The sequence below is a fragment of the Ochotona curzoniae genome, unplaced genomic scaffold, assembly GCF_017591425.1.
Source record: "Ochotona curzoniae isolate NIBS_2020 unplaced genomic scaffold, NIBS_Ocur_1.0 scaffold_3890, whole genome shotgun sequence".
NCBI classification, from domain to species: Eukaryota; Metazoa; Chordata; class Mammalia; order Lagomorpha; family Ochotonidae; genus Ochotona; species Ochotona curzoniae.
This window is the reverse complement of record NW_024467115.1, coordinates 9,151,889-9,169,435: the sequence shown is the minus strand read 5'-3', so window position 1 is coordinate 9,169,435 and position 17,547 is coordinate 9,151,889. Positions and strand designations below refer to the sequence as shown.

At 40.8% G+C, this 17,547-nt stretch overlaps 1 protein-coding gene across 1 annotated transcript in view; it reads left to right on the top strand.

Annotated features, from left to right (window-relative positions):
- Positions 1–14,703, top strand: part of SOGA3 (SOGA family member 3) — a 34,555-nt gene extending 19,852 nt beyond the window's left edge. Inside the window, exons 4-6 of the mRNA XM_040965479.1 lie at positions 6,100–6,171; positions 11,710–12,885; positions 14,222–14,703. Of these exons, the coding sequence (XP_040821413.1) occupies positions 6,100–6,171; positions 11,710–12,885; positions 14,222–14,332 (1,359 nt within the window). The 3' untranslated portion in view covers positions 14,333–14,703. The remainder of the gene's footprint in view (positions 1–6,099; positions 6,172–11,709; positions 12,886–14,221) is intronic.
- Positions 14,704–17,547: the final 2,844 nt, after the last annotated feature.

The window sequence follows — 17,547 nt, the reverse complement described above, 5'->3', positions numbered from 1 at the left end:
ACATTTCATTTTTTACTTTTCTTGTGTTTAAATAAAAGATATTTTGATTAAACACATGCAGAGCTCTTTGGCCTAATATTCCTGAACTGAAAAACTTGTAAATAGCTTTATTACATTTAGCTATGTAACAGCCGTCCCAAATTTTAGTAACTTAGAACAACAGCTATGCATTTAGCCTGTAATTCTTTGACCTTTTACTTGGGGCATTCTGGTGTCAGTTGATTCATGCATGTACTTGTGATCAACTACCTGTTAGACATGAGACTTTGCTTCTGCGGGTCCATTGCTTATTGTGATCTTCTTGTAATGTTTCCAAAACAAACCTATGTGAAAAGTAAGCCTGAAGTAGCCATTTCCAGACACAGACTGGGTGGCCAGCACTTTGAGCCAGATACATCTTTGAGAAAATGGCTGCAACCATTGAGGCCCATACCCATAGCCTACCCTTGAGGAACTCACACTCCTGAGCAAAGAAGCAAAAGAAACCCAACACACAAGTTAGGTGGTGAAAGAAGCTGCAGGCATCAAAGGAGATAGGAAACCAGGTGTATGTGAAGGAATAAATTGGGGGGGAGTGTTTGTCTCTATGTGATGTGGTCTGGAAGCTTCTCTGAAGAACAACCTTGAATGAAGAAGTTGTACAAGGGATTAATGAGACTATCTGAGGGAAGCCAGCAAAGGACACTGTGGTCCACAGCTGGAGCAGGACACTGTGGTCCACAGCTGGAGCATGCTTGAGGTGTGTGTGGGCCTACAGAGCAAAGACATCAGGGAAGAGTGGTGAGGTGGAGGGTGTGAGGTAAGAGCACCTGAGTGGGGTGAGAGTTGGCAGCATGTTATACTCACCTGGCAGTATGGAAAGGTACCTGGGCCCAACCACAGAATCTTAACCTGCCCAGATTTAAGTCTGATGGAATCTTTATAAAACATTGCCAGGATAACCCCAAGGTGTGGTGAAGAACTGGTACCTTAGAATAACCTAAGTCTACATGTGAGTGACAGGGAAAACCACTGAAGGATTTAACCCAGACAGGCACCGCACCCCCTGGTCTCCCTGGTTTCTACCTCTTCATCTACATTCGCTTCAGCTTTCGAGACAAGAAGCAAACTTGGAATCTTGCCTCGACATTTAAAATGAAGCGTGAAGAATGTGGTTGTGAGCAGGACCTCTGAACACCATCCCTTCTCCCATCTCTGCCCGGCTTGCTGGGTAGGTTGGAAGGATATGTGTTGTTAAGAGAATGAGGAGGAATCCTAGGGCTGAGAGACCTTCTGCCTATCTCCTGAGACCAATTGGAGTCAGAGATTCTGCCTCTTTCATGTTTCCTCTCAACTTCAGTCAGCAGTTCCTCGGTTTCCCTCCCAATGTTTCCTTGAGGTCATAAATATTTGCAGATTGAGACTGTGAGACCTAGGAAATGTGTGTACCACTTCTGATAGAGACATGAGTGGAATACGTGTAAACCAGTGCTCCAGGCAGCTATGTTCTGATGGCACAGATAGGATTATGCTCAGATAAACTCTGCTTCCTAAACTGTCCTGCTGTTCCTTTGGACGAACAGTATAATGTGGCTTTCCAGAATGAGAACTCTGAACTGGAAAACTTGCATCCTGGTTCTAATGCTCATGGAATGGCTCATCCATTGTGTGTTTTCAATAATGGTGCCAAATTCTTAAAACTGCTATCAGATTAAATAAAAGTAAATACATAAGATGTTTGGTAAATCTATGATATTTCATATTCCATATGAAAAATCCCATATTAATGCACCATTTGGCTCCGCATTAATTTAACAACTGTAATGGTTTCTTTTTCTTTAATTTTAATGACAATTGGGGATCTGGTGCAATGCAGCTCATGGCCCCGCTGCTCCACTTCCCATCCAGTTCCCTGCTTGTGGCCTGGGAAAAGCAATAGAAGATGGTCCAAAGCCTTGAAACCCTGAACCCATGTGGGAGACCCAAAAGAAACTCCTGGCTCCGGACTTCAGATCAGTTCAGCTCCAGCCATTGTGGCCACTTGGGGAGTGAACCTGTGGATGGAAGATCTTTTTTCTCTGTCTCTCCTTCTCGTTGTAAATAAAAATAAGTCTTTTAAAGAATAATTTTAACAACATTGGAAATGTACACAAAATATATTTAAACTGGATTTTAGGCAGATTCTTATTTAATGCCTGAAAACAAAAAGATGCTGCATATTACTGAGTTTGATGTAGCAGTTGACAGTTAAGACCTCTGCATCCCATATTGGACTGTCTGGGTTTAACACTGAGCTCCAACTCTTGATTCCACTCTTCTGCTATAGGAGACCCCGGGTGGCAGCATTGATAGTTCAAGTAATTGGGTCCTTGTCATTCATGTGGGAGACATGCATGTAGCTCCAGGCTCCCAGCTTTGAGGTGGTCCAGCCTCAATCACTGTAGACATTTGGGGAGTGAACTAGCCAAGGAGATTCTGTCTTTTCCACTCTACCTCCCTCTTGAAATCAGTAAACCAAATATTAATCATGGAAGAAAGGCAATCCCAAAATATTTTTACAACACAAACACTCCATTTTCTGCAATTGCTGTGCAGACATAATTATTTTCAAAGCTGTCTGGTTCCTGACCTTCATATGAATAAAGAAAAACAGTAACCTCCTTTTGGATAAGCTGAAGCTGGGAATGCAAAGAATTAAGATGTGAACAAGCTATATTTTCAACATATTTATCTAAAGAGCTATTTGAAGTGCCTCCTTTGACACCTGAGATGAAAATCTGAGATTTCCTTCTAGGCACCCATGCTGCTCGTCTTCTAGGGAGTACTGCATTTACTGCATAAAAGAACAGGACAATAAGAGGGGAAGTGAACATTTTGTTATTGTTGGAAAGGGGCTGCTTGCTCTTACAATATTTCTCTAGCATTCCCTACTCATATAAATTTCTCATCTTCTTCTCAGAGGAATGTGAAAATATGAAATACTTATTGAAAATGTAAATGTGATACTAAGGGTACCATAAACCCTAAAGGAGCCTTAAAGGCAGTGTTCCTATATCCAAGGGCAGACCTTTGTTTCAGAGCTTTATTTGAATCTAACAAGCCACCTGAGTGATATTTAAATAAAACTGAAGTGGAAAACGCCTCTTAGGGAGGAATGCCCTAGTTTTAGCATTTGTCCTTTATAATCTCAAGGTTTCAATTTAATGTTATCCACAGGATAAAATAAGTTTTTTAGCTCCACAGGCTGACCTCGGCTATTTTTTTTTTCAGCATCTTCTTCTACTCCATCTTTACAATGTCTCCCCATCTCGGTAAATTGTTAAAGAAGTCAGTCAGGGGTAGGTGCTGTGGCACAGTGGAATAAACCACTGCTCGTGGTGTCAGCATCCCACATAGAAGCACTGGTTCTAATCCCAGATACATCATTTCTGCCACCATTTTCTGCTAGTGTGCCTGGTAAGGCGGTGGAAGATGGCCCACGGACTTGGTCCTGTGCCACCTCAATAGGGAGACCAAGATGATGTTCCTGACCCCTGCCGTTAACCTGCTCCAGACATGCCTATTGTGGCCATTTGGGGATTGAGCCAGTTAGGAAAGGTCTCTGTCTCTCCCTCACCAGCTTCCATTGCTGTGCCTTTCAAATAAACCAATGCATAATTTTAAAAATATACAAAATGTCATGACATTTGGCACATAGCACATTCATTCCTCTGTGTCTGGTGCTGCTCACTAAGTTTTATTTCTGTTGGAATTCTTCACATTCTTCCAAGGTCAGCCCTCTAGGATGACAGCTTCTGAGTCCCCAGATGGGAAATGACAGCTTCTTCCCTTGTTTTCTCAGTTCTTTGTTGATGTGTTGTCTGAGCTAATACTGTTTTAGCTATTTACCTACTGTTTCAGCTATCTGCTTTCTTTCTGTCATCTTACGTAACTCTATGGGAAAAGACTAAAATATATCTTAGTCATATTTGTTTGCCATGTAGTACCATAAGTATGCCAGGAATGTGATAAATGTCTGTGGAATGAATGAAACAAGTTGCCAAAAAAAAAAACCTGTCAAAAAACCAATTTTTTTTAAAACTGGGTACATTGCCATGTAAGCTTTGTGTGTCATCCTTGTATCTAATGGCCATGTGCACCTTTGAATGTCTTCTATGACAGTCTAATCATGATACTGCTTATTTAAATCCCAATGACCAAATTGATTTTATAGCTATAATTCAATCTGAGATTAAATTCAAATCTTATTCAATGTCCTTCAAGATATGATGTCTGCCACCATAAATTTAACATAACTCTTCTCCTCACATTACATCCTACCCATACTGATTTTTTTTTTGTTCCAAATATTGCTTTTCTTTTTCTTCCATTCCCTTCCTTTCCACTGACTAGCATTCAGCCATCAGATTCACGTTGAGCTGTTAGTCCTTTCAGGAAATCATTTCTAGCTACCTGTACCATCTCTAGCCCCCAGACCAGACTTAACCTTTCTCCTATCTATGATCAAATATGAGAGAACTGTTAAAAAGTTTGTAAAAAAAAGTTTATTTTGGTGCAAAAAATATTTAAACCCGTGCAGTTTTCCATAAAATGCATTCTCTATAAATTTTTCAAATACCACTTGCAGATTACAAGGGATCAGAAAGACTTGGGTCAAGATTTGATTCATCCACTTACCAAGTAGTATCCTAAAGCCATGCAAATTTTAGCATAACTCAGAATCATTCAGAGAGCTCAGTAAGTCATGGACTGTGAAGTGCTGTCTTCTGAGTTTCTTATTCAGTGGGCCTAGGATGAGTGTCAAGAATTTGCTTTGCTACCAGGCAATTCTGACGGTTCTATTCTAAGAACCACACTTGGAGAACCACCACTTCACATCATTTATTTATCCACTTCTATTTTTTTACCTTTGAAAACTTTGGTTAAACTTCTGTGATATAAGGCTAACAGTGTAATTTTAAATTAATTGACAGAATATAAATAAACTGTTTGACATGAACTAACAGTTGAATCAACTCCAGTTCCCATTATTTTTTAAATTATCATTACTTTTTCCCACTGTGCTGAATTCTAAACAGATGAAGCATTTGAAAAACTCATTATTTTCTCACAAGTGTCTTATCTGGTGCATAAATACACACTAAATAAAAAATTAGTGAAACTAATTCTAAATGATAAATGGGTAAAATGCATTATATATGTGTGTGTGTGTGTGCATGCATGTATGAATATTATTTAGCTAAGAAAAAGAATGAACTCCAGTTATTTGTAGCAAAATGGATGAAATTAAACCAGAAAGCAAAACAAAGACTACATATTCTCTCTCACATGCAAAAGCTTGCCTTTTTGTTTAACATCTGACATGACCAGGGCTTTAGAACATGTCTCATATTAAGGTATGTGGGTTCAGGTCCCAGTTCCAGCTCATGACACCAACTTGATAGCAAAGTCTTTGAGAGGGAACAGTCTCAAATGACACAGTCCCTTAACAAAGTGGTGCTTCTTTGAATATTATTTAGGATCAACTAACAAAATGTGAGCGACTTTACATATCAATCCAGATTTCAGGATTCTCATGCAATAGCCCACATTCCTGCATTGCATTGTTGAACTGAAGCTACTCTCATTTCACCTGCTCCTTGGGTTGGGCCATACCCAACTACAACTTCTGTTACTCCTTGCATATTCAGTGTGTATATGGGTGTGGGTGTGTGTTTGTAGAGATGTGTGGGGAGAGAATATTCTTCAAATTGTATATAAATCCATTGACAGTTTATCTTTTCAAGCTTAGAGCAACATAACTCCAATATAAGAAACTACTCCCTTGTTTTTCTTTAATAAAATGGAATATCTGCACTCATTTTTTTATTAGAACTACATAATGCATTGAATCAATGGTCTGAATTTTGTCAGAATTGTTTTTCTGCATTTCTGTTTCTCATATGGATCAGAAAATCATCAGATGCGTTCTACTGTGGGACTTATCTGAGTGCAAAGTAAAAGCAGATTTAAATCTATTTGCCTTGGTTTTGTCATATGAAATTAGAACTACTAAAAGCATAAATTAAATAAAATTAAAATTACAGTTCCAAAACCAAATGTCTTCTTATTTTGTTTCAGTTATCTTTAAAAAGAAGAGGAAGCAAAGATTTGCCAAAATCTGAAAAAAGAACTCAGCAGACTCCTCCAGAGGTATGTGGAAACATAATTACAAATAATACATTAAGCACCTCTAAATGTATGTACAATTACGTTTATGGTAAATAAGCTACATTTATAATTGGTGTAATGATTAGCTAAACTTCTGCAAAGCAAGGTCAAATTATACATATTAATTATATGGCTGTAGAGACAAGTGGTATGTTCAGTGTAATTGATTATAAAGCCAGGATTAATAACCCCGTTATAATTGTTTCATATTGCAAGCACACTGCAGCATGTCATTAGTGCTTCGTGCACTGCTGTACTGGCGATCTGTACCCCTGTTGCTCCTTCATAACTAATAAGGTTGATAGGATGGTTGTTCCTATAGCACCAGTGGGGAAATAAAAGGAATGCTGTAGAAAGGCACAACAAAAGGAAGGAGAGGCCTAGAATGAAGTAATTCTTTATATCAGTGACTGGAGAAGCACAAGAAAGGAAACAAAGGAATACAAATAAAGTTCAATATTCAACATGGGCTTGTTAACAATCACCATAGCCATAGTAGGAGCATTTATCCAACGCAGCTGTAAAGATGCCGCTTGGGACACCCTCCCTCCATATTGGAGTGCCTAGACTGGGGTCCCAGCTCATCTCCTGATTTCAGATGTCAGGGTCCTGTTAATGCACTAAGGGAGGCAGCAGCTGATGGCTCAGGTACTCGGCTTCCAGCTATGCCGCATGGGACATCTGGCAGGCCATCCCAACTCTTGACTTCAGCCCACCACGGCTTTAGCTACTGCGGCGATTTATGAAGAGAACCAGCATTTAATGCCCTCTCTGTCTTTAAACTAAAGTAATAAATATGCCTTTTAAATAAAAGAAACAAACTTCCAAAGATTGACTCTATGCCCAAGGTGATGGAAATCTTAACACAGAAGAGGAACTATTTAGCACAAAAGAGACATTGTGGTTCTCCAGAATAGCTTGGCTCAGTATTTGCTTTTTTTAAAAAAAGATTTATTTATTTTTATTGGAAAGGCAGATATACAGGGAGGAGAAGAAACAGAGAGGATGGTCTTCCACCTGTTGATTCACTCCCCAAGCAGCTCCAGCGGCCAGAGCTGCACTGATCTGAAGCCAGAAGCCTGGAGCCTCTTCCGGGTCTCCCACATAGGTGTAGGATCCCAAGGCTTTGGACTATCCTCTACTGCTTTCCCAGGCTACAAGCAGGGAGCACTGTATGGGAAGCAGGGCCTCTGGGATACGAACTGGTGCCTGTATGGGATCCCAGCATGTGCAAAGCAAGAACTTTAGCTACTAAGTTATCATGCTGGGCCCAGTATTCCTTTTTTTAATTTAAATTTATTTATTTATTTTTAAATAATCTTACTTAGTTGGTTAGTGTACAAAGGGTCAAGGGCTACAGGAAAGTGGGTAATCCAGTATTCATTTTTAAATGTCCAAGTTGCCATCTGTGGCAGTATAAATTTAAGAAAGACTAGCAAGGCATTTTCTCATTGAATAACTATAATGTGAATTTTAACTAAATATTCAAAATTTGAAAAGTTAATTGCAAGTTAAAGCATAGCATTGAATGTGTATTATTTCCCCCTTTGCTTTCTCAACATATTCTGTCTTTTGTTCATTTTTTTCCCTCTTTCTGGCACAAGAATTTATAGTTGCTCCACATTTCTGAAAATTGGGAGAATCTTTTATCTAGGTCATACCTTTGTTTTCCACCTTTCTTTTTGCTCCCTAAATAAACCCCATTCATCTCTGCTGCCACTGTTTCTCCACTTGCTCTTTCCCATAGCTTTAACCGCTTTATTCTGCAAAGCTTGCTGTGGACTACGTAATGTATTGTCATAAATACCACATACTCACCGCACTTTGCTTTAAGATTACATGCTTAAATTTTAAATGAGCTTTAATTAGTGGTTTATGTTTAATCTACATTTGTCTTCCTTGTTTACTTATTTTAAAGGTTATTCTTTCCAGTAAAATTTCCTGAACCAGGAATTCTGGACTGTTCTGATTCTAACCCCCTCCCATTCCAGACACATGTAGGCAACTTTCTGTCAAAGATATCGTGTCTCTTGCGAGTTTCAAAGTGGGAACTTGGCACCTAGCAAAAGTCAAGATGCAACACAATTCAACAGTTTTTATTTCACGGACATAATGTTGCTGGGAAATTTATAAGCATAATGTTGTGGCATTTAAAGTGTTGCTGTCATTTCAAACGTAGTTGTTTTCAGGGGATTTTGTTGACCACCTGAAAAGTGGCATTTTGATTATAATGTGACTTATTATTACTCAAACAGCTTTGTATTTCACTTTGATCATTTATTTCACTTCTTTGCTTTGTTTCTTTACATGTTCCACTAGCAACATGAAGACGTTGCTTATTGAGAAATGGTATTGCACAGCAATTGCAAAGAGTAAGGTTAGGGTCTTGCTTAGTTTGAATTCTCTGGAATATACCTTAGAAGGTCACTTATTCTGTAGCTTTATTTGCTCATATATGAGAGGCCATAATACAGCATTGTTGTATATATTTATTCAATGTGTTGATGTATTTCATTGATTAGAATTCAATTTAGCCTCCCATTATGCCTCTTCAAGTCAAAGCCAGGCTCCACTCACACCTTAGCAGCCTTCCGGCACCTCTGTACTCCTCATTCACACGCTATTTACATCATCTCATGAGCAAGTCATTCATGTACTCATAACTACAAAACATCTTGCTTTACACCCTACAGCAATTTAATCTTTCTTGCAGATTCATACTAGTGAATATTTTCTTTTTGGTTACAATGGAGCAGAAACTCTCTATAAATCATACATACTTGGCAATTATATACATAGCACCAATTCCAAATATAATCTATAATAGTAAGATTATAAAATGAGGATGCAAGATACACAGAATACAAGTATTTTTTAAGATTTATTTATTTGTCTAAAGGACATAGAGAATCTTCCCTGGCTGGTTCATTCTCCAAATGCCTGCAACAGCTAGGGCTGAGCCCAGGCGAAGCCAGGGACCAGTAGTTACAGCTATATTTCCTAATTGCTATATTGGAAAGAATACGAATTCAAGGTGTTCTCTTGCATATCAGAATGCCTCTTGAAATTTAATCACTGGCCTATAAAAGGGCCGATATAAGGACTTAATGATAGCAGGAATATGATGTTCAGGTTCAGCAGCCCAGCACTCTTCTGGTGGAGTTGGGAGGAGTGAGACCTACATCCTTGTCCTGACCTGCAGGACATGACGGTCAAACCCTGAGGGTGGACTGGGAATGCCAGGCTGCTAGGCTCTGCGCTGCTGGCTCAAGAAACACATGGACACACGTACTTGGTGAAAAGAGTGCCCCATGCTCTTTATTTTACTTCTTATATACATATACCTTCTTCTCTAGGGGAGGAAGTGAAGGGGAAGGGTTTCCTTGCTTCATTGAAACAGGGGAAGGAACTAATAATCTATATTGAAACAGGGGAGGAACTTATTATTTGAACAGGTTCAAGGGTGGAGGTTCTGTTCCGCTTGCTTTGCACGGATGTTCTATCCATAATATCCTACTTGCTGTGGTCCTGTTTGCTCAAGGCAGGCTTTGCAATGCAGCAGGCTGTAAGGTAGGCCAAGTCTAAGGCCCTTAAGTCTGTGGCTCCTAACACATCCTCTTCACCATTCCATCCATCTCAACGGCTTTGGCCCCATTGGATATGTGTCACTGGAGAAACTCATTTTTCCTGTCCCCTTCCCCACCAGAGATTACTGTTTCCCTACCAGAGTACATTCAAACACAGGTGAATCTCAGTGCTAGGTAAGGAAAGCACTTTATTTCCTATTTTTAAATTGAGGAAACCAGTGTTTGCAGAAGTTACATGATTGACCCCAAGAAAGAGAGTTTTGAAAGATTGTCTTTGGAAAAACAAAAAAGTCCTTAAGCATAATCACACTTACAGCTCTCAACGAGAGTGGGTTTCTATTTCTTCTTCATTTCAGTTTAGTTTGTGACAGGGACTTAAAGGTTGTCATAAGACTGTGCAGAAGGAACTTCTACAGAATCCACTCTGTTACCCTATCGCCATGCAAACCAACTCTACCCATATCAGACTGATGGAAGTACATCTTATAATAAATGTCGTCTAAATGGAATTTCCATCTATCTGCCCTTGAATGGTCCATTCCACTGTGAAACTTTCCTCACTTAACGGTCTTGAAAACAATTTTCCTTTAAATAAAATGTACGACAGGTTGGTTTATGGATGGCATAATGATCATGAAGCCAAGCATTAGTTTCAGACAAAACAACTCAAATTTCACCTTTACCCTTTGCCAATGATTAATCATGTAGCCAGAACAAGTTATTGAGAATCTTTAAACCCAGAATTTTAGTATATGCTCATTTTCTTACTATAAACATTAAGTAAGAACATGTGTATAAAGAACTTAACAGGGGGTGTGACTGCAGCATAGTGGGTTAAGTCACCTCCATCCCATATTGGAGTAGCATTTCAAGCCTTGGCTGTTCAGCTTCTAATTTAGCTTCCTACTAATGTGCCAGGAAAGTAGTAGAGTATAACCCAGGAGCTTGGGTCTCTGTCATCATATGAGATCAGGATGGAGTCCTTGCCCCCTGGCTTTGGCTGTCCACCACTGGTTATTAAAGCTATCAGGATAGTGATCCAGTAGATGGAAGGTATCTTTCCCTCTCTCCCTGCCCTCCTTGCATCACTCTGTCTTTCCCGTAAAAACAAAACAAAACAAAAATAGAGAATGTTATTACTTGGAGTAAATCCATAAATAACAATGAGGGCATTTAACCATGTTTCATTGCAAGAAATAGATCTGATACCATTACACTTAGGAATATTCACTCATGTGTCTTGTTAATCAAATTTAAAAAAAGTTTTGTGCAGTTACAATATAACAGGAAGTTCAGAAAGTTGGTATAAAATGAGAATTAAATGATACATTAGGGCATTTTGCTTGGGATGCCTGCATCCCCTATCAGAACACCTGGCTTTGAGTCTCACCTGTTTCTGATCCTTTCTGCTCGTGCGTACTCCACGAAGCAGTGGATGAGCATTTACTCAGGTCCTTGCCACCCATGTTGGAAACTTAGGTTCCAGGTTCCTGGCTTTGATCTGACCAGCCCTGGGGTTTGCTGGCACTTAAGGAGTGAACCAACAGATCAGATAATTCTCTTTCTCTCTCTCTGTACCTTTCAAATAAAATGAAATTAAATGAATCAGAGTATTTGAAAATAAAAGATGTTTTAAATGAAATCCATGCCAATGCCCATTGAAAAACACAAACTTTCTGCAGTGCCCACACAGAGAAGTCTGAATAGTGATGATGGCAGCTTTTCTTCCTTCATCCCGTTCCCTTCCCACTTGTAATGTTGCCCTACTCTTTAACTTGCCAATTAAGTTCAGTGATTTGGAGAACAAAACACAGCAGCTAAGTATGTGTCCTTACACCTCAATAACGAGAAAAAGAAAGAATTTTTGCAGGCGTCCTTCTTTATGATTTACATAAAAAAAAATAATGTGTCCTTTTTTTGTTCCCCAAATGAGGAGGACAATGAAGACCTGAAATGCCAGCTGCAGTTCGTCAAGGAAGAAGCTGCTTTGATGAGGAAGAAAATGGCCAAGATCGACAAAGAAAAGGACAGATTCGAACATGAGCTCCAGAAATACAGATCCTTTTACGGGGATCTGGATAGCCCTTTGCCCAAAGGAGAAGCGGGGGGTCCTCCCAGCACCAGGGAGGCAGAGCTCAAACTGCGGCTGAGGCTGGTGGAGGAAGAAGCCAACATCCTGGGCAGGAAGATCGTGGAGCTGGAAGTGGAGAACAGGGGCCTGAAGGCAGAGCTGGACGACCTGAGGGGCGATGACTTCAATGGCTCTGCCAACCCGCTCATGAGAGAGCAGAGCGAGTCCTTGTCGGAGCTGCGGCAGCATCTGCAGCTGGTAGAAGACGAGACTGAACTGCTGCGGAGGAACGTGGCTGACCTGGAGGAGCAGAACAAGCGCATCACGGCTGAGCTCAACAAGTACAAGTACAAGTCAGGCGCCCACGAGAGTGCCCGGCACCACGACAGCGCCAAAACCGAGGCCCTGCAGGAGGAGCTGAAGGCGGCGCGCCTGCAGATCAACGAGCTCAGCGGCAAGGTCATGCAGCTGCAGTACGAGAACCGCGTGCTCATGTCCAACATGCAGCGCTACGACCTGGCTTCGCACCTGGGCATCCGCGGCAGCCCGCGTGACAGCGATGCCGAGAGCGACGCCGGCAAGAAGGAGAGCGACGACGACTCGAGGCCACCGCACCGCAAGCGCGAAGGGCCCATCGGTGGCGAGAGCGACTCGGAGGAGGTGCGCAACATCCGCTGCCTCACCCCCACCCGTTCCTTCTACCCGACGCCCGGACCCTGGCCCAAGAGCTTCTCCGACCGGCAGCAGATGAAGGACATCCGCTCGGAGGCCGAGCGCCTGGGCAAGACCATCGACCGCCTCATCGCCGACACGAGCACCATCATCACCGAGGCGCGCATCTACGTGGCCAACGGGGACCTGTTTGGACTGATGGACGAGGAGGACGACGGCAGCCGCATCCGCGAGCACGAGTTGCTGTACCGCATCAACGCACAGATGAAGGCCTTCCGCAAGGAGCTGCAGACTTTCATCGACCGCCTGGAGGTGCCCAAGTCTGCGGACGACCGCGGCTCCGAGGAACCCATATCCGTGAGTCAGGTACAGTTCTGCCTTTTGCGAGCCACGGCGATGGCGAGGCTGGCACGCGGAGCTGCAGTCCCTCGTGGGGCATCTCCGTGCACCAGCTTCCGCGCCCCCCCGCCCCCCGCTTAGGGAAGTCCTTCAAGCCTGAGGTTTGAGAAACAATATCACTTAGTAAAGTAACTCTTGACCCACCTCTGTCTTCTTTCGAAGGGCAATTCATCAGTATCACCCTCAGTTTTTGAATGCAGTTGAAGGGATTTGTAAGAGAGTGTTTTAGAAGGCCAAGGTTTTTATGCCATTTTGTGAGGCGGTCCAGATACAAGAAGGCCCGGGTAGGAATCTGTAAACGTAGCTCTGAGGTTTTTAACCTAAGATCCAAATTGAGTTTAAGTGCTAAATAGATGGAATATATGGATGACGACTGGTAAATATAGAAATCAGTGGTAAAGAAACATAGACATGTGTCTCATATCCTACCAAGGGCAACAAACAGCGACGACTCCTTTCCCGTAAGTGGATGTAGCATGGTCATTCTTTATAGGAGAAAATCGGCATCGGTTCCGTGGTGGAGAACCTGAGGACTGGGGCAGGAGTGTAACACCGTAGTTTTGCAGCAATACTAATTCAGAGGGAAAAGTAATAACCATTCCAGCACAGGGTCAGCCAGCACTTTTCCTCCTCCGTGATTTGTAGAGGCACAGCAGATGAATCGGACTCAGCTGCATTGGTCAGGTATGTGAACACTCGAAGACCAATGCGTTTTTTCAGAGTAAGCCCCACCAGAGGTCACTGATGAAGACACAGGCAGTGCTGTTCCCCTCTGGCAAGCCTGCTATCCTGTATCCTTTGGCGAGCCCACAAAACAACGACACATGCATGGCTTCTAAGACCCGCAAGACTGTTCTCTAGAGATACCAACTTACGCACGGAAGCATGACCTGAAGCTAAATGCCTGATGATCACAGCCAGAAAAACCGCAACCCTATCGCTTATTTAGGGTGCATGTAGCTTCGCTTTGCTATAGCAAAAGAATATGGCTTTATGATGAAGCTTATGTTTTGAAATATCAAGGTTTATTTTTCTTATTTATTATAGCAAATAATTGGTTTTTAGTTTCCTTGTTGCAGACATTTGAATACTGTTTTGAGCATGTGGTTTTTGAGTTACACCTTCATGGAAAAAGTAGAAATGAGAGTGAAAGAAAGCCCTGTAAGTAATAGTGGGCTTTCATATTTTGTAAGTATAGGCATAATGGGGGTATCTTCATGAATATTTATATTTGTTGATATGAATTTTACATTTTTAAATTATTAATTAACTCTTTTCTTTGTTTTTGCGTTTACCTTCCCAGATGTTCCAGCCTATCATTTTACTTATTCTCATTCTTGTATTATTTTCATCACTTTCTTACACAACAATATTTAAACTTGTCTTCCTTTTTACACTATTTTTTGTACTGTAAATCTTTCATCATTTGTCATTCATTGTAGCATTTTCAGTTTGTTTATTTTGTTCACCCTTCAAGAAAAGAAACAGAATTTCTGTAGTAACCAATGCTCTAAAAACACTGAAGACTGCTTATTTCTTTAAAAAGATCCAACTTATCATTCCACTACAAATTCAATCAGAAGCTCTGGGACTAAATATTTCAGGTAAGAAAGTAAGTGTGACCCTATTTTTGGTATAAACCAACATAATTTTTTGGCTCCTTTTTACACATGTTGGTTTATACTCTTCTTAATAAATAGTTGCCAGATTGCCTTTGAAAATAATTACTCCTGAGTGGCTGACTATTTGGATAATTCAAAAACTGAATAGCTGCAAGTTCATGATATTTCTAAATATTGAAGAAATTATTAAGTACATTTGTTGGGCTTCATAAGACAAACAAGATAATTTTGACACCTGGTGAGTATCTGCAAAGATTAAAGTGAATAATAAATGGGATGCGACGCTCATGGAAACAAAGAATGCACTGTAATGTTGATTTGCTTTTTCTAGAAAGATGTAGTTGCAAGCTTAAGAGTGGATTAGGTCCTAATTTGCTAAGAAAATAATGATCCCTCCCCTACTGTAGTTGACCAGCTTCCTACCACCACAGCCATTTATGTGTTTATCTATGTCTGTCCCTTGCAGTCCTGTCCTCTGTAATAAATTGCTGCATAGAGCAGGACATACATGTGAATTATTTCAGGTAAGAGAAACAGATAGTCATTCCCCAACAAGTCATTAAGCCACAGACTGAGACCATAAGCTTCCTTCCAGTGGGAGAACTGCCTGGATATACACCTAGTGAGCACTCTCCATCTCCGCTTCTTCCTCACACATAAAGTGGCCTAGATAAACATCATGCATACAAAGACCACACTCTTTGATAGTTTCCCAGTAGAATCTGGAAATGTACCAGTGCGACCCAAGACTCAGAAATCCCAGCACTACCTGAAGTCATCTACAGTGTGTATAAATACTCTTGAGTTCCTTGGTTGGTATAAAAAATATATGACATAGTTAAGTATGTTACACCTCAGCAAAAAAGAATAATATGCTTAAAAACTTGGTCTTGTGATGAAATTTGACACTGATAATGACTTTTTAAATCTCAGAAATAGGATTGCAAAGAGGTGTGATTCATTTATACACACATAACCCCACAGAGTCATTTCTCTGAGTGTTAAGATGGCAAAACCAAAAAACCTCACTTCACAATAGTTGAAGAGATCAATCTAAAATATCTGTTTTTGCTCTCCATAGTTTGTTTAGTTTTGGGTTTGGAATTTTGTTTTTGGACTTTCTTGGGAAAAGGAGAGACCTAGAGTAAGGAGGTTAACCCACAGTTAACAGTTGTCAATATGTACTTCTGGGTTTTTGTCCTGGAGAATCAAAGGGTTAGGTGAAGCTTCATGACCAAAAGGAAAAAAACAGTATAAATGATAGGTTTCATCAATTATTATTTGATTATTATTAAAATGTTTATGTAAAAAATATCTCAAGAATAGCAGCAGCTTCCAAATCCAAAACTTTTGGATCTTTGCTAAGACTTCAGACTGCTGTTTTAGAGTGACTGAAGCACACACAGCTGGGATTTATGTGAAATCTTTATGCCTCTGGAGCCAGGCATACTCAGCCAGGCAGGAATCTCGGCCGCCAAAGGAACACTTTGAGGAATATGGAAGTGTCTTAGGTTTTGACAATGACTGGGGAGCCTTTCTGCCATTTAGAGGGGAGGCGTCAAGTCTTCAGGCTCACTATAGTGTCCCATGATAAATCGTCGCCCTGCCCAGATTGCTAACTGTCTCTAGGAAGAAATATAGTATCCAGCATACTTAAACCCTTCAGAACTATCGCGTATTCTTTACCATGTGTGGCTTTGAGAAATTGATTTAGGAATTTAAGCTTTCTTTATCACAAAAGAAATTGAGAACTAAATATCTAGATGAGAAGGTCTTAAACCTTGCTGCAAATCACAACACCCGAGATATCAGTTGCCCAGGGTCAGGACTAGTCACTCAGATCTCTGAATCTTCTTCGGATGGGGACTACTCAGTACTTGTAAAGCCTTTGCCAAAAGACTGCTAATAATCAAATGGTTCTCTTCCCACAATGGTAGCACTGTGGAAAAGCTCTACTCCAATTAAATCAAGTTCTTAAAACTAAAGGAATCATAAAACAAGTAAAATAATACTTAATATAAAGGAGAACCAGAAAGAACAGTATTTTTCAAGGTCATGTACACACCCATAGATCAGGCATACAGGTACCCTAAATGAAAGCCTCAGAATGGTCCCACAATGATCTAACTTGCTGGTACAGTAAAATTCCTAAGAATTTCTAGATGGAATAACATCAAAAACATTTGTATGAAGTTGGAGTGCTGGGGTGAATCTATCTCAGTGATCATTTATGGCCTAGGTAAGGAAATAGAGCTATCTGTGGTGACTAAAGCACTGACTTCTTCTTGAGCTCTCTCTTTAGAATTCATGGTCAGCCTAGATATTAGTGGTTTAACCTTACCTGAGAATGCCGAAGCGATTGATTTTATAGTATAGATCATGAGAATTTGAGCCCCATCCAGCCCTCCATGTATGGAACTCTCGTATGATATTTGGGAAGGAGAAAGTAAGGTGAACCAGTACCGACTTGACTGCTGCTCATAGACTGAGGGAAAGGAAGGAGTTGGGATCACTCTAACAACTCCTCTGAAGTTGATGAGGCAGTTGAATCCCAGCGAAACTCTGCGTGCTTGGGTGTCTACCTCTCTCCCAACAGACCCACACCTGCCATCACTCACATTGTGCTGCATCACGAGAAATGCACGCAGGAGCAGGGCATTGAGACCTTCCTCGATCTTTGAAGACATGCTGGGGCAAGCAGAGAAGTGTGTCTCTTGCATACTGGAGAAGAAAGACTTGGGAAAAAAAGTTAACAAAAAGATGGTGTTCAAGACCTTAGTGGCCCTGCCTGACTCCTCCCCTCCCCTTTGAGCATAATGTTTGTATTACTTGGTTGCATTACGCTAGTTTTCAAAGAACACCCTTGCTTCTTTGCTCAACAAAAGCAAAGTGCCCTGATTATTGAGACAAGTTTTTTTTTTCTCCGTTTTGCACCATGGTAGCTGTGCTGTTTAAATATCATAGAAAAATAAACTAAAAAACTGTGTTGCTGCAGAAAAAAAAAATC